The 18,182-nt window shown below is 37.3% G+C and overlaps 2 protein-coding genes across 2 annotated transcripts; both read right to left on the bottom strand.

The window, feature by feature from the left end:
• Positions 1–756: 756 nt before the first annotated feature.
• On the bottom strand, positions 757–10,647 carry LOC135154345 (zinc finger protein 678-like). Its single transcript, XM_064100468.1, has 4 exons — positions 10,614–10,647; positions 9,874–9,897; positions 7,721–8,738; positions 757–826 (listed from the first exon to the last, which is right to left on the bottom strand). The coding sequence occupies exons 1-4, from the start codon at positions 10,645–10,647 to the stop codon at positions 757–759; spliced, it is 1,146 nt and encodes a 381-aa protein (XP_063956538.1).
• A 328-nt stretch (positions 10,648–10,975) lies between these two features.
• Positions 10,976–17,874, bottom strand: LOC129263167 (histone-lysine N-methyltransferase PRDM9-like). Its single transcript, XM_064100467.1, has 6 exons — positions 17,739–17,874; positions 16,567–16,689; positions 13,965–14,044; positions 13,105–13,420; positions 12,427–12,540; positions 10,976–11,250 (listed from the first exon to the last, which is right to left on the bottom strand). Exons 1-6 carry the CDS (start codon positions 17,872–17,874, stop codon positions 10,976–10,978), a joined length of 1,044 nt encoding a protein of 347 aa, XP_063956537.1.
• Between the last annotated feature and the right edge of the window lie 308 nt (positions 17,875–18,182).

Below are 18,182 nucleotides of genomic sequence, written 5' to 3'. Positions count from 1 at the left end.
TCGACGAAATTTTTTTGTGTTTTGACACAAAATCATTTCGTTGACGGAATTTTTTTGTGGTTTTGACACAAAATGATTTCGTCGACGGAATAGATTTTCGCATCGCAACGAAATAAATTTTGTGGATGCAATTACACTTAGTCTCGACGAAAATTGATTTTGTGTGACAAAAAATAATTTCGTATACGAAATAAAACTGCGTCATGACGAAATGATTTTTATATGAACAAAAACACATTTTGTGTACGGAATGGCGTGAATTGGACGGAATTTACCATCGGACATTTGGTGCGCCATTTCGTTTGATAAAAATTCATTTCGTATGGCACGCCAAATAAACTTTGTGGACGCAATTACATTTCGTCTAGACGAAATTGATTTCGTGCATTTCGTCGAGACGAAATTGATTTTGTGTGACAAAAAATAAATTTTGTGTACGAAATAAAAAAGCGTCATGACGAAATGATTTTCGTCTGAATAAAAACACATTTTGTGTACGGAATGCCGTGATTTGGACGGAAAACACTGGCGGACACTTGGCGCCCCATAGGATTCAAGCATAAAAATATGTGTATACAAATTATACATAATTATGCAATAACTAGTACAAAATATGGCTAGGACCATAAAAAGCAAACTGCTTGCAGAGAATGGCCACAAAAAATCAGACAGCATTGCTAGATGGCAGTCAAAGATGTCTTAAGCAAAAATCACACTGTATTGATGTTAGACATCAAAGCTCAATCACTCAATTTTCTACTCAATAATATAGACACCATTTAAACATAGAATTGGTTGATAAATTTTTTGACTTGTGAAAATCTGTACATATTTTGAAGGAAAAGTCGATCCATTAAAAATGCTATTAAACAAAATATTCAAACATGCTTTATCTGATGAGTTAAAAATCAAATTTAAATAAATGTACTACACTGCTCCTAATTTTTTTCCAAATTGAAATCTAGCGTACATGTACCAATAATACACAACTTAAGTACAAAATACATTTATCATTTAAGAAAGCTCAAAATATTAGATTATGCATTATATTCTACCGTAATAACACACATTTTTTAAAAAGCTGTCAACACGATTTTGAACACATTTACAAATGTCTGGCAAAAGCCTAATCTTGTCAATAATTTAGAGCACTTCTATCAACATGCAACACTCATCTGATATCAATCAATTAATGTTTTCTTTAAAAAAAAAGAATGATCTCCATCGTTTCAAACGAATTGAAGATAACAGTTTTAAATTGTAAATATGAATACATGTACCTCATTTTGTGTGTTTTCTTTTGGCCAATCAATGCTAGCACATTCTTAGTTTTCTATCACACATTGCATTACAATTAAACTACACGTCAATGAAGCACTGTATTGAATGTAATAAGTAATGCAGTGTTTTCAATGTAACCTAGGAAGGATACAGTGCATATCAGTTGGACATTGTTCTAGTGAAATTTACCTCTAACATCATGTAAACTACAACAGGATGTAAATTTCAGCTGAAATGTACCTGAAATTTACAAATGTTTTGAATTTTCATCTGTAAAAGTGGTATTCCATCTTTAAGAGAAAAAAGAAACAAAAAACAAAAACAAATTGGTAAAGAGTGTACTCATGTACATGTATTCAAGTGCTATTTTTATTGGTCCAATAATCCATAGAGGTAAAAAGACACCTTGATTAAACAGGTGTGGATCAGACAAGAAGCAACTTCTTTATCCTATTCAGATTACTACCCAGGTAACAAGCCAACGTTGGCTCCACGTTGGAAACTTGAAAGTCGTTGGACGTTGGGAAAACTTGATGGATTAACGTTGAATCGACGTTGGAAACTAGTTTGATGGAAAGATGATGGACAATCAACAATGACACGACGTTGGCAACGTTGGAAACTTGTTAGTCGGAGAGTTGTTGGACAGTCGACAATGTCACAACGTTGGAAACACGTTTGATTGGATAGTTGTTGAACAGCCAGCAAAGGCACAACGTTGGCAACGTTGGAAACTAGTTCGCTGGAAACTTGTTGAACAACCGACAATGGCACAACGTTGACAAAGTTGGAAACTAGTTTGTTGGAGATTTGTTGGACGGTCGACAATGGCACAACGTTGGAGACTAGTAAGTTGGAGAGTTGTTGGACAGTCGACAATGTCACAACGTTGGAGACACGTTTGATTGGATAGTTGTTGACAGCCAGCAAAGACACAACGTTGGCAACGTTGGAAACTAGTTCGCTGGAAAGTTGTTGAACAATCAACAATGACACGACGTTGGCAACGTTGGAAACTTGTTAGTTGGAGAGTTGTTGGACAGTCGACAATGGCACAACGATGGAAATTAGTAGGTTGGAGATTAGTTGGATAGTCAACGATGACACAAGGTTGGCAACGTTGGAAACTAGTTCGATGGAAAGTTGTTGAACAACCAACTATGGCACAACGTTGTCAAAGCTAGAAACTAGTTCGATGGAGATTTGTTGGATAGTCGACGATGGCACAACGTTGGAAACTGGTAGATTGGAGATTAGTTAGATAGTATACAATGACACAACGTTGATAAAGCTGGAAACTAGTTAGATGGAAAGTTGTTGAACAACTGACACTGGCACAACGTTGGAAACTGGTAGATTGGAGATCAGTAGGATAGTCGACGATGACACAACGTTGGCAACGTTGGAAAGTTGTTGAACAACAGACAATGGCACAACATTGGAAACTAGTGTGTTGGAGATTTGTTGGACAGCCAACAACGTCACAACGTTGGAAACGCGTGTTTGATTGGATAGGTGTTGAACAGCCAACAAAACAGCGTTGACTACGTCGGAAACTAGTTCGATGGAGAGTTGCTGAACAACCGACAAAGGAACAACGTTGGAAACTATTTTCTTGGAGATTTGTTGGACAGTCGACAATGGCACAACGTTGACAAAGTTGGAAACTAGTTTGATGGAGAGTTGTTGAACAACGGACAATGGCACAACGTGGACAGCGTAATTGGAATAGTTTATTGGACAGTTAACATTGACACAATGTTGGAAACTATAGTTTGTTGGATATTTGTTTGACAGTCAACATAATATCCCGGCATAATATACACAGTGTTGAGAACGTTAGAAACTGGTTCATTGGAGAATTGATAATTGATAAAGTTGGCGGAGTACAGCAAGTCTGCATATGCCGACTTAACCCAAGACAATACAAGACTACTGGCATAATTTCCAATGGGCGCGGCCAAGGGGGGGGGGTCGATCAAGTAAGTTTGCTTGTCTATCCATGTCACCCTTGGATTCCCCAGCAATAAGGGGAAAAGAAATCGAGAGAGAAGGAAAATAATGGGAAGGGAAAGAGGAACTAAAACTAAGTCTAAGGGGAAAACAAAAATAAAGATGGGGTAGAATAGAGAGGCTGCATGCACCTGGGGATGCAAATGTGTCGATTAATATAGAAAATAAAGAAGAAAAACAAGAAAAAAAATGTAGTTCAAGACCAGAATTTCCAGAAACGCCCTCGTCGATCCTTTGCAGCTGGCAAGGCCTTTCACAGTAAGTACGAGATATGTCATAGGCCTACCGTCACATAACTAGAAGAAATTGAAGAAGGAAATACAAGCATCAAATATGTGCCTATTTAAAAATACCATACTATTCTGATGCGCAGAATTAGTCGCGACGTCGGACTCCTTCTGTCATGTCTGTGTAGTCTGCTTCCTTCAATTTTGAACTTGAAGAATCTGGCAGAATTTGGACTGGATAGTGGATATAGATAAGTAAATTCCAGAATATCTAGTGATCTGGAACAGTACTTATAAGCTGTATATTTAGGACCTACAATCTACAGTTGAATTTTCTTTGCACTTGCAGATAATCGGTAACTGCAACCATTGATCCCCTCCGAAAGATCACGGAGTCAGCTTCTGTGTGCGTACAGTCCGACGCTAGTATATTCGTGTACCGTAAGTAGTAGTAAAGTAGTACTTAACACCAGTCACTGCACAGTATAACATACTAACTAACCTCGTAATTAGCTTGTGTGAGTGACTAATACTAACCTCGCAATACGTGTGAGTGGGAACGAGTATGCGATACCAATGGCAAGGCAACAGTCATTGGATGATTTTCAAAATTCAAGTACAGTGTTGAAATCTGGTGTTGGTGTAACCCAGGCACCCAAGGGTTCATTACATGCCGCCGCGCACAGAAAAATCAAGCCATAGAAGTCGTGTGTTGTGGACCCAAGAAGTGAGATCCCAGCACGTGCGACCCACTAGTAAGAAATCCACTGCCAAACGCGGTTCGTGGTGCGAGGTTAGTATACTAATACTAACCTGGCAATACGTGTGAGTGTAACCCAGGGAGCTCCGACCCGCTGCGCGGGCCGGAGCCCAGGGGCTTACCGTGTAATTCACCATACCCACGGTAGTAGCGTGAAGTATGGTCTAAATAATTATCCGAATAAATAGTTAAAACAGAAATTAAGCACTTACCACGATTATATGGATGAAGGTCTAACGAGTGGCAGCTTCCTGACATCGAGGCACAGACTGGAACCTAAAAAAACGAAAAGTTCTGTCGCGGTAGCTCTCATCTTTCAGAATTCAAAACAAAATGGCCGATTGAGACCGAGACTAATAGCACTAGTGCATTAGTATACATCTCTATGATATAGACTTTGTCAAATTCGCGCATGCGCCCTACACCCTCGGTACCGGTCTCGAACGGCCATTTTGCTATGAATTCTGAAAGAAGGAGAGCTACCGCGACATAACTTTTTCGTTTTTTGAGGTTCCAGTCTGTGCCTCGATGTCAGGAAGCTGCCAATCGTTAGACCTTCATCCATATAATCGTGGTAAGTGCTTAATTTCTGTTTTAACTATTTATTCGGATAATTATTTAGACCATACTTCACGCTACTACCGTGGGTATGGTGAATTACACGGTAAGCCCCTGGGCTCCGGCCCGCTGAGCGGGCCGGAGCTCCCTGGGTTAGTGTTGGTGTTGTGACAACACCGTACTTGAATCAGGCTGGTGTTAAGATTGACCTCGGAAAATATGGTGTATTTCCGGCAGTTTGTGTTGAAGGCTGGTGTTGATTGTCATCTGCTGAACCCAACACTGCACTGTGGCTGCATGGTGTTGATGATCTACAAGCAATTTCCCCATTCAGCAACACCGACGTACCCCAGGGATTGGGAGAATCGTGATTTAAAGTTCAGTGTTGGTGTTGATGAACTGTAGCTTAATTACGAACAGGGGGCGAACACGACGAACCATCTCCGTAAAATTATCTTTTACATTTAAGATGAGAGCAAATCATTAGAGTTTTAATACATTTCAATGAAAAATAATATTACGCTTGGTGTTGGAGCTCAGTTCAGCAGCCCTTTCACGCTCTCAACACCGTACACCGTACTTGAAATCACCCAAATGACTTGCTACCTGGCATTCCTGCCTTATTTATTATACGCTGCCTTGAATTGACTTGGTCGGTCCTGCCTGGCCTAGCCTGGACCGAGTGTTTTCCAACTGCAGTCAAACCTGTAGTTGCTATGTGAGGCATGCTACACTTGACGCTGAAATATCATTTAATAGTTATGGCACGAGCGAGACTAGGCCATGGCCATGCATATTGAGATATCAGTTGACTTCTATCTTAATCAAAAAGAGGCACTCTTTAGTTACAGTAGGCAGTAGCTACGTTACTCTGAGTGAGGCCAAGTTACGCGACCTCCTTTTTTGATTTTGTAAATACTGAGAGACTGCAATTACACATGTGAGTTTTTGTGATGATTACTGACGTTGCAATTGGCATTGCATACCGAGTCATTAAACAATTGTAGACAGAAACAGAGATTGCAACTCGCAAGAAAATGTAATACATCTTAATTTTTATTACATATGCATATGTTTTTTTGGTATTAGTCTTGTTTGAGAAAAATAGGATGTCAAAAAAGTTTGAATGCTACAAAGGCCTCAATAAATATCACACGTAATTATCTTGATTTCTCTTAATTATGTGAAGAGACTTGTAACAGAAAGAATGAAAAGAAATGAATAGCTGTAATAATAGTTGTAATGTTTTTTGATAGAATCATGAACAGATTACAGATGATGATGGCACAGTGTTGAAAACTGTTTGATGGAGATGGCGCATCGTTGGATTTGTTTAGAATTAGACCAACAAAGAATCAACGTTACAACAACATTTAACCGATATTAGACAAACATTGAATCAACGTTTACGCCAACGTTGGACTAACATTGGACTAAAGTTGAATCAACTTTCCATCAACATTGGACCAACATTATACCAACGTTGGATCAACGTCACCCAACGTTGGACCAACATTGGACCAACGCTGCCATACCTGCCTCATCTGGACAATGATTATGCACTCATGAATATTCATTACATCAGTAAATGACCAAAATTTTAGGTAATATTGCTATAATAATTAGAGTATTTATGTTTATTCAATATTTCCACCATGAAAAGTTTCAGAAAAGTATGTGGCTCCATTACCATATCATATATAATCAAAACATATTATTCTAAGTGAAATATTCAAGGTTAAGTGTGGAAAATGATACTAACTGTATTCTGCCAAGTATAGCAAAGTTGCTCTATATATAGGAGTCAATGACAGGATACAGTGGATAGGTGTAGGATGATAGGAATAGGATATAGGATTAGGATGTAGGATTTTAGGATAGGATAAGACATATGATGATAAAGATTTGAGTGTAGAGTTGTAATGGTGGACTTCACCTTGAAACCAATTAATGTTTTGTTAATTACTGCCATACGTTGGAATAACGTTGGAGCAATGTTGGAGCAACGTTGTGACAACGTTGTAACAATGTTGGAGCAATGTTGCCAGACAACGTTGGAGCATTGTTGCTGGACAGCGTTGAACCAACGTTGTAAACATAGTTGGACTGACGATGTATGCAAGTGCACGTCCATCGCTGCTTCAACGTTGCCCATCAACGTTGCAGCAACGCTGTTATTGATGACTCAGCCGACATTATACCAACGTTGGAGCATTGATGGTGGACAACGTTGAACTGACGTTGGAAATGTTGTTGGTCTGACGATGTATGGACGTGCACTTCTATCGATGATACAACGTTGCTTACCAACGTTGTAGCAATGTTGTATTTGACTATTTAGCCAACATTGGATCAACGTTGCCAGACAACGTTGAAACATTGTTGCTGGACAACGTTGAACTAACGTTGGAAATGTTGTTGGTCTGACGATGTATGCGCGTGCACTTCTATCGATGATGCAACGTTGGCCTGCCAACGTTGAGGCAACGTTGGGAAAAAATTTCCCAACGTTGATCCAACGTTGGTCCAACGCTGTATTGTTACCTGGGTAGTACATGAAAATGGAAATGCATTATGATAGTCAAGAAAGAAGAGGAACTATTTCTTGTGGATAGTGTAACTTACTAGTAATGATTCAGAAGTATAGATATACATCTATGTAATACAAATTAGAAACTTCAAATAAAGTTAAAACTCTATAAAACAATATATATGAACATCAATATACATTTCAGAAATTTAGTGACTATTTCAGAGAATTCATTACTTTAAGAGTTCATCGTCATGAATCAAAATTTAGAATTCATTGGTTTTGATGTTTCTTATTTCTGACTGCACAGGTTTCTTATTGCACTGTGTGTTTGCACCTTGACACTTTGATTTATGCTTTCTGAAATTACTTCCATCATTAAATGCCTTACCACATTGATCACATACATAGGGCTTCTCACCTGTATGGATTCGTTTATGTTTCCTGAAAGTACTTCCATCATTAAATGCCTTACCACATTGATCACATACATAGGGCGTCTCACCTGTATGGATTCGTTTATGTGTTGTGAGATTATATTCACGATTAAATGCCTTACCACACTGATCACATACATAAGGCTTCTCACCTGTATGGATACGTTTATGTGTTGTGAGATTCTGTTCTTGATTAAATGTCTTACCACACTTATCACATACATAGGGCTTCTCACCTGTATGGATACGTTTATGGTATGTGAGATGATGTTCACGATTAAATGCCTTACCACATTGATCACATACATAGGGCTTCTCACCTGTATGGATACGTTTATGTGCTGTGAGATTCTGTTCTTGATTAAATGTCTTACCACATTGATCACATACATAGGGCTTCTCACCTGTATGGATTCGTTTATGTCTTGTAAGATCACCCATGAGATTAAATGCCTTACCACATTGTTCACATACATAGGGCTTCTCACCTGTATGGATACGTTTATGTGTTGTGAGATTCTGTTCTTGATTAAATGCCTTACCACATTGATCACATATATAGGGCTTCTCACCTGTATGGATACGTTTATGTATTGTGAGATTATTTTCCACATTAAATGCCTTACCACATTGATCACATACATAGGGCTTCTTACCAGTATGGATTCGTTTATGTCTTGTGAGATTAGTTTTTTTATTAAATGCTTTACCACATTGATCACATTCATAGGGCTTCTCACCTGTATGGATTCGTTTATGGTATGTGAGATGATGTTCTTGATTAAATGTCTTACCACATTGATCACATACATAGGGCGTCTCACCTGTATGGATTCGTTTATGTATTGTGAGCTGAGATTTAGAAACAAATACCTTACCACATTGATTGCACACATGGTGCTTTGCACCTGTATGGATGTATTTATGTCTTGGTGGATTTTGATTATTTGTGCATAGCCCTTCACATATATTATTTTCTTTATTTTTTGAAAGATTACAAAGAGCTTCCTTAAATTGCTTACTACAAACATTAGCATTATCATCCTTAATTGTATTTTCAAATTTACCAGGAAGAATTGTTTGTATAAGTATTTCATCTTTATTATTGCATTTCTTCTCAGCACTACAAGCATGTATAGAATCCTTTGTAATTATACCATTTGACAAACGTTCGCTGGGATTATTCCTTATACCACTACCAGGCTTAATTCTCATAACTCTACTTATAGATTGAGTTGGTTTCTGTATTTCTCCTTTGATGAACTGTATAATGTCTTCCTTTGGTGTATCTGCTGTTGGGACAATACCATGATGACCATGTTTCCACTTGAGATGCCTTGCCAGGACCAGAGGAATAGCATAAAGAGATCCACAGTACTCACATCTATAGAGTCCAGAATCTAAAATGGCTAGAGATGATGAGGAAATAAACACACTTTTTAATAAAAAAAAAACAATTAACTGCACTTGCTAAAATACATATATATTTGAAAATTATACTGAAGAATGATCTTTAAATGGTGGATTTATACCAATTATTACATTACATTAGAAAGAACAACATTTATTACATTGAAATATTTTGAATAAAGAAGAATTATTGCTTTGAGTTTTGAAAAATTGAATTGATTACTATGTCATAATTTTCATTTTGTTTTATTGTATATTGACAGACTATTTATATTTTGATTTCAAAGACTTTTGGTTGATAAATGTAAACTCTGATAAGAAATTCTTCATGTGACTGATTAGAAATTTTCCGATCAATTACCTGTTTCAATGGTGAGTTTATTGAGCTGTGATGTGATACCAAGATCCTTCGCATACTGCTCCCCATAGTAGACCAGTAGCTCCCTTCCTGGACAGATCGGTTTGAAGGTACGATAGTAGATCTCACCAAGATACTGAAATGCTACAAGGTTCTGTTCGCCCTCACTGCGTGCACAGTTGATGTATCTCACCCAGTTGCCTGTCAGCTCACTGTTGCTGTCTACATAGTGGTGGGGTTTACCCTCTGTACAGATCTACAATGTATGGATGTAATATGTAGAACATTATAATAATAATAATAATAGCTGGATTTATGAAACGCTTTTTGCCTGAGGATACAGAGTGCTGCTATTATTACCCCAGCTTTAGCTCGAGCTACCATCACCTGTGCTCAGTGCATTCAAGAAAATAATCCTGGCGGGTACCCATTCACCTCACCTGGGTCAAGTGCAGCAGTGTGGATAAATTTCTTGCTGAAGTAAAACACGCCATGGCTAGGATTTGAACCCACGACCCTCTGTTTGAAAGGCGAGAGTCAGAACCACTAGACCACAACGCGCCCACAATTATAACAGTTGAAAAGTTTTGAATATAATTTGAATAAATTATTTTAACATGGTATTTAGTGTTCATGGTAAGCAGAGACAAATATCAATAAAGGGTAGCCACTTAAACTATATTTTCAAGTGGGTCTTGCATAACATGTGTTGTTATTACTGTTCTTTCTCAAAGTTTGAGCACCTGACGAGGCAGAAGATCTGTTGCTTGAAACCTACATGAAGGTATCTAGGTCTGGTATGCCTCTATGGGATCAAACTTACGACCTCCTATTCATGAGCAAGGCACTCTGTCACCGAGTCACCATGACATGAGCATCACTGTAGCAAACCATTATAACGCAAATACCCCATTAATGTTTCCTTCAGGCAATTTTTTTTTGGTTACTATTTTTTGCACCAAGCTTAATTACTGCCTAAATCAGCAAGATTGGATATGCTTTAACATTACAATGAATAGGGATTTTTCAGGGCTCCTACTGAGTTTCCAGGCCTCTTCTGGGGCCCGTTTCATAAAGAGTTACAACTGTTGTAACTTTGCCATTATGGCAACTACCATGGTAACAGGGCTCAGCAGCCAATCAAAATCAAGGTTACCATAGTAGTTGCGATAATGGCAAAGTTACAACAGCTGCAGCTCCTTATGAAACGGGCCCCTGATCATTTAAGGGGCTAAATCGCCCTGAGCCCCAGTGTATTTCCCCCTGACTTCTAGTTTCTTCTGGTATCAAAATGAGCAAGGCCTGCTCTCATGTAAAATTGAGCCTGATTAGAATAGCAGTGGAAGTATACATCAAAGCAAATATCACATATAGCTACATAGAAAAAAGAGTGAAAAAAAATCAATATACCTCCCAAGAATATCCGCTGTCATATCCAGTCTCTAGGTCCACAATGTCACCATCGTAGGGACCAAACCGATGTCCTTTAGGAATGAACTTGGTGGCAAAGACTCCCTGACCAGCCCCTGGTATTGATGACTGCTTGACCAGTAGACCATCTGGTAGAGTCTTTATTGCTCTGTCCTTGCAGCCTTTAGGGATGGGGTTGTCCTTGATGATGGTGAGGGGATGTTTGGAACACTCGCCCTCAAAGACCTCATGACAGTCCTCACAATCTAAAAGAGACACATAAGGAAATAGAAAATCAGTAAATGTAGTAGAATCACTGAGTTAAACATACAAGGAATTCATCTCAGTAGAGTTTATTCTACTGGGGGTAATCCTTGATGATGGTAAGAGGATGTTTGGAGCACTTGCCCTCAAGGAACTCATGACAGTCCTTACAATCTAGAAAAGATATGTAGGAAATTATGAACATTTCTGAAGGTAGTAGAATCACTGAATTAAACAAACAAGAATTCATCTCAGTATATAGAGTTGGGTGATCCTGGATGTTGGTGAGAGGATATTTGGAACACTCACCCTCGAAAGACTGCATGACATTCCTAACTATCTGAAGTAAAAAGAGAAGAAACTATATAAGTTTCTATTAATTAGAAAGGAGGAATAAACTAGAGAATTTAATTGGATCCATTTATCAGAGAGGAGTTACCTTTAGTTATGCAATAAGGAATCACAACAAAAGTAAGAGGGGAAAGGGATAAAGTGAACTATATGTTGAAGCCGAAGTACAATATCATTTTATGACTTTGCATGCAGTACCAAGAACTTATTTATTTGAAACTCAGATGCCAACTCAATGAAATATAATGACTTAGACACAGATCTAGACAACTTCTTTCTGTGTTAATTTAGTATTGTGACCACCACCTCGCCCCGTATTCTGAACTCGGGTTTAAATTAAACCATGGTTTAGAGTTGTGGTTTAAATATGGAGAGCCAATTGGAGCTCATATCCCTAACAGTACACATTCAATTTGTTAACTCATATGACATCTAAATTGTTCATAATTGTCTGGGAATGATAACTGAAGTATTTTTCTTCATTATGAAAGCACCAAAATAGTAAACATAAGAATTATACAACACAAACAGAATTTTTGAACTTTTGGCTTCCCATAATTTTAGCACAGAGTTAGACCATGGTCTAAGTTAAACCTGACTTCAGAATACGGGCCTGTAAGTGCATCTTTCTCTTTGTAACTCTTCTAGAACTCTATTCTACCGGGGGTAAATATATTGTCTGGCAACTGATTCTAGTGTAAATAAATTCATTTACAGGTATAATAATCATCGTCATGAACATCTTCTTTATAACACTTCCAGGTCACTACTCTACGAGGGTAGCTATATGTCTGGGAATCCTTTCTAATGTAAATCAATTTACTTACAAATATAATGATCATCGTCAGGGACATCTTCTTCTTTATAGCACTTCCGGGTCACAGATCTACGAGGATATCTAGATTGTCTGGGAGACGGTTGAGGTTGTGCCTTCCTTGCTTCTGAAATAATTATGCAAATATTACATTAATTTCAATCATTAATTAAGGATTTCTACTTTAAATTAATATTCTGATCATCAAATGAATTTGATGGGGAATATTTTTTGTGTTGTTTTATTCTGACTAGACTCATTTTTACTACATGTGGCATGCACTGCATTTCTACAGAACTTTACAGGGGCCACGGAACCGGGGGGGCTGGGGGGGCTTCAGCCCCCCCACTTTAAAAAAAAACCGTGTACAAAAACGTAAAAATGACCATATGATTGTGATTTTTAGCATGGTCAGCCCACCCACTTTGAAAACCGTTCCGCGGCCCCTGCTTTACAATCTGCAAAATTAACACAATATGAAATGTCCTACATGTATGAATTTAGAAAATGACTAAATATGATAACATTGTGTTCAAATGAAACTTGAGTTGTTAAAATGAATAGTGTAATGTTAAGAATACAGATCAGTACTTAATCCGACAAGAAGTATTCAAAAAATCTATTATTGAAGGGCTACCCCTGAAAATATATCCCTGGTTGTAGGTTCCATGCAAATGGAAGTTTTTCTTACTAGATATAGACCTCGCCTTTCCACCAGCTCGCCCGCCAACTTTCATACAAGATGATTGGGATTGCTTGGGAGTCTGATCACTTCCTGGAGAAGACTTTGCTAAGGTTTGCTCAGTCTTCTGATCACATGACTGAGTATTGAGATCACCTGACCGGTCTCCCTGATCACCTGATGATGATGGATTGGTTTGAGTGTGGGTAGCTTCATCATAGTCCTTCCATTCAAGAAGATCAATAATTCGTTCTCCTCCGATATGTTGAGCATCATCAAGTGGATTTCCATCGTCATCGTACACAGTACTTGACGTTTCAGTGTGCTATGAAAGAGAGATAGTTTATGATGGATAAAGGGAGAGAGAAGGAAAAGAAACAAACAAATTGTTACTGTCAAGTTGCACAGTCACAACAAAGAATCAATGAAACAAGTAAAATTGTAACAAATATCAATTTAATATTGATAATTTTTTCACACAGGAACTTCCTTCTTGTCAACTGCAATTTCAAGCATCATTGATAAAATAGTTTACCTGTGATATCCAATGGTATATTACTGAATCTAGTATACATATTAGTGCACAGGAGCAGTGAAGTCATCTACTTGTTCTTATGCTTTGCATGTTATCACTTAATGCCTTGGTGATAAGACCTATTAGTGATGAAGTGTAAATGGTTAATAATCCACAGCCTTTTTTTTAAACTTTCCCAGCGTATTAAAAAATAATGCTGGGCTACAGAATGGTGGGACAGTTAGTGTAAAACAAACATAAACACATGATCTGATGGACTTTTTACATTTTTTGGTCTTATTGAGAGGGGGGGGGGGCTGGTGCCTTGGAGTGCTTTGCACTTTCTACTACTTACCGGTTTGGTAACAGGCTGTTTCTTTCTAGTAGCTGGTTTGTTTGGTTTGACAGGAACTTTAAATGGTGCACTGAAAGTTCCTAGACATCAATATAACAACAAAAATTATCTGTCTGAATGAAATTACAACTATTATGGTTAAAAATAATGAATAATGACAAAATATTAGTGTTTGTGTTATGTTTACCTTAATATCTTTAGAAAAAAAAAGATATGAGTAACTTAATATATTTAGCATAAAGCATATTTTTAGTATAAAACATATGAGTATCTTAATATCTTTAGTAGATAGCACATGAGTATCTTTAGTAGAAAGCACATGAGTATCTTAATATCTTTAGTAGAAAGCAGATGAGTATCTTAATATATTTAAGGGAAAGCACATGAGTATCTTAATATCTTTAGTAGAAAGCACATGAGTATCTTAATATCTTTAGTAGAAAGCACATGAGTATCTTAATATCTTTAGTAGATAGCACATGAGTATCTTTAGTAGAAAGCACATGAGTATATTAATATCTTTAGTAGATAGCACATGAGTATCTTTAGTAGAAAGCACATGAGTATCTTAATATCTTTAGTAGATAGCACATGAGTATCTTTAGTAGAAAGCACATGAGTATATTAATATCTTTAGTAGAAAGCACATGAGTATCTTTAGTAGAAAGCACATGAGTATCTTAATATCTTTAGTAGAAAGCACATGAGTATCTTTAGTAGAAAGCACATGAGTATATTAATATCTTTAGTAGAAAGCACATGAGTATCTTTAGTAGAAAGCACATGAGTATATTAATATCTTTAGTAGAAAGCACATGAGTATCTTTAGTAGAAAGCACATGAGTATATTAATATCTTTAGTAGAAAGCACATGAGTATCTTTAGTAGAAAGCACATGAGTATCTTAATATCTTTAGTAGAAAGCAGATGAGTATCTTAATATATTTAAGGGAAAGCACATGAGTATCTTAATATATTTAAGGGAAAGCACATGAGTATCTTAATATCTTTAGTAGAAAGCACATGAGTATCTTAATATCTTTAGTAGATAGCACATGAGTATCTTTAGTAGAAAGCACATGAGTATATTAATATCTTTAGTAGAAAGCACATGAGTATCTTTAGTAGAAAGCACATGAGTATCTTAATATCTTTAGTAGAAAGCACATGAGTATCTTAATATCTTTAGTAGAAAGCACATGAGTATCTTTAGTAGAAAGCACATGTAGGGACAGTGATTTTCCGTTTCAGAAAATCTCAAATTCCGTTTCAGCATGTCAGAAAACGGAAATTCCGTTTCCCCATAGACTTTGTACACACGGAAAAGTGACAATTCCGTTTACACATTTACATGCACACTCGCACTGGTCAAAATTTGTATCTGCTACTGTACCAACAACACAATAAAATCCGTTCTAATCGGATCTATGCGGGTGAATAAAATATTTTAACACACCCATTTTGCATGCATACATCCTCACCTTTCATATTATTAGCATTATTTCACGGTGAAATGATATTTCATCGAAAATTTTGGGGGTTTTTGGACATCGTTATCATCAGTCAACGTCTTTTCCCAATCCGCCATCTTGGATGTTAAGACCACGATATCGTGCTGTTACATCTTCAAACGTAGAGGGCAGCAACACACAACTGTGTACATGTAGTTGAACGATACATGTGTGCATGTGAAGCCCAACCCGGCCGGCCGGGTACGGGTACGGTACGGTGCGGGGTACAATCGAGTGTGCTGATGTCGAGTGCAGTCACGATGTGTGAATTGTCATGATAGTAGCGAAGTGAGATCGTGTTTTCTGGGTTTTTTGGGCCATTTAATATTCTCATTTTGTTGTGATTTTGGAGTATTTTCTGTTGCTATTCTGTGTATTTTGAGGGAAAATACGTTTTCCGTGATTTTCCGTTTGAAATGCCATTTTCCGTTTCAAAAGGCCCTTTCCGTGAATTCCGTCCGTTTTCCGCGATCGCGGAAAATCACTGTCCCTACACATGAGTATATTAATATCTTTAGTAGAAAGCACATGAGTATCTTTAGTAGAAAGCACATGAGTATATTAATATCTTTAGTAGAAAGCACATGAGTATCTTTAGTAGAAAGCACATGAGTATCTTAATATCTTTAGTAGAAAGCAGATGAGTATCTTAATATATTTAAGGGAAAGCACATGAGTATCTTAATATCTTTAGTAGAAAGCACATGAGTATCTTAATATCTTTAGTAGAAAGCACATGAGTATCTTAATATCTTTAGTAGAAAGCACATGAGTATCTTAATATCTTTAGTAGAAAGCACATGAGTATCTTAATATCTTTAGTAGAAAGCACATGAGTATCTTAATATCTTTAGTAGAAAGCACATGATTATTTTAAAATCTTTAGTAGAAAGCACCTACATGTAAGTTAAAATATCTAGTACATGTAAAAGCATATGGTAGGTTAGCAATAGTAAATAATTTAATAGAATAAATGACATATGCAGGTCATATGGTAGATGGTTGCCTGCATAGAGACATGTGGATAACTAGAGGCAGAGATATTTTCTTTTCTTTTTATTTTAGTTCACTCTTAATATACAAATACATACCTCTTGACTTTTTCTTTGCCCTTTTCGGTTTCCATTCCTCATCTTCACTATCGCTCTCTTCAATGATCTGTTTCTTTCTCCCACGACGAGGTCGCATAAATTCTGGGGGACCCACATCAAGTCCTGTGTAAAAGAAGTGTACTGGGATATTAAGTATGAAATTAAATTACCAGGAGAGGGCACATTTAATTGTGCATGAATGGTAGACTGTATACAGATATGTGGATAACCAAAGCTGGACTAATTTGTGAGGGCACGTTTAGGCCTGCAAGAATAGAAAATATCGTGCAAATCAATTCTTCATTTACATTTATGTTTTCTCAAGTTAATTATATACTAAAGTAATTCAATAATAAGGTCTTCACTGAAAAATTGAAGGTCATTTTGTCCTCACTTTCAAAACGGGGTTTTGATTATGCCTCTCCAAGGGGGGGGGGGGCTCATCATGCCCCCCCCCCCCATCTGCCACTGATACCTCTCTCTTTTTTATGCTCATTCTTCTTTCCTCTTTTTTCTGTTTGTCTCTTTGACCATTTGAAAATGATGGAGGGGGGGGGGGGCTTACAACCCTTTGGGTTCCCACCTCTGGTGATTTTACACAAAAAAATGTTTGATTTAATCAAGTAGACATACATATAAAATGGTAAGTTAATGTAGGGATCAATACCATTGATCAATAAGAGTGCCAAATACATTATCCCCAGATATGTTCTAGCCTGAAGTTAACACTAAGACCTTGTTAGACATGATTTTGCACAAATATTCACTGCTGAATGATATGCACAGTATTAGCTAGAAAAACAACATGACTCTTTGAAAGAATTGTCATTTGTGTTTCCTTAATATTGAAAAAAAAAAGAGACTTAGATTTTAAACCAAGTTGTTTACCTAACCCAAGGAAAAATTGGTATGTTCCCCCAGGTGGCTTGAGAAACACCTCAGCAATACTGGAAAATATTCAACAAATAATTCCATAGTATTCCATGCATTAATAACCTTTTCCCATTTTCCTTTATAAAGAATTAATTTGATTGAGGTGGACTGACACTCCAGAGTCTTGACTTTATGTAAAGTGCACATGGTGTTATAAACCAAGAAGATGGGTACACTTCCAAAGCTTGCAACCTATTCATCAGACTTCAGTCTAGACTTAAACACGGTGGCCAACTCACCAACTTCGATCATCATCTCGTAGTTTTCCTTGATGTTCTTGAGACGTAGTTTTTCATAGTCACTGGTCTCCGCCCATTCCTTGGCTGTGAAGTAAGCCTTGACAGCTGAATAATCATCAGTTGCTGGTAATGGCATGGCTGGTAACTCTACGGGAGATTGTAAAAAGGAAAGATGTGAATCTTACAAAGAGGGATATCTATACAGCAGGGTTCTGCCAATTGATTGGCTGAGAAGCCTAGGCTCTCGAACAATCATTAGTTGGTTAATGGTGGTAGTGGCAAGATGAATAACTCTGTGCGATTAAATTATAAAAAGAAAAGACAGGTATCTTAGTAAGAGGGATATTAAACTATAACTAGATCATTTATTGGCTGTAAAGATAGCCTGTACAGTTGAATAATTATCAGTTGCTGGCAAGATCATGAATATCCCTGTGTGAGATT

The sequence above is a fragment of the Lytechinus pictus genome, chromosome 6 (assembly GCF_037042905.1).
Source record: "Lytechinus pictus isolate F3 Inbred chromosome 6, Lp3.0, whole genome shotgun sequence".
NCBI lineage: Eukaryota > Metazoa > Echinodermata > Echinoidea > Temnopleuroida > Toxopneustidae > Lytechinus > Lytechinus pictus.
Note: the sequence above shows the minus strand (reverse complement) of the source record. Positions and strands in the feature narration are given on the sequence as shown.

Excerpts from the sequence above, each read along its gene's own strand:
- LOC135154345 (XM_064100468.1), bottom strand. The coding sequence starts at position 10,647 with ATGAAACGGGCCCCAGAAGAGGCCTGGAAACTCA. Across the intron at positions 8,739-9,873 it reads TCATAAATCCAGCTATTATT|CAAGACATAAATACATCCAT; the intron begins ATTATTATTATA and ends ATCAAAATCCAC. Across the intron at positions 827-7,720 it reads AGTAATTTCAGAAAGCATAA|ACAGATTTTCACAAGTCAAA; the intron begins ATCAAAGTGTCA and ends TTCAAAATATGT.
- LOC129263167 (XM_064100467.1), bottom strand. The coding sequence starts at position 17,874 with ATGCCATTACCAGCAACTGATGATTATTCAGCTGTCAAGGCTTACTTC. Across the intron at positions 16,690-17,738 it reads CGAGATGATGATCGAAGTTG|GACTTGATGTGGGTCCCCCA; the intron begins GTGAGTTGGCCA and ends TCTTTTACACAG. Across the intron at positions 11,251-12,426 it reads TGACGATGATCATTATATTT|ATTGTGAGGACTGTCATGAG; the intron begins GTAAGTAAATTG and ends TGTCTCTTTTAG.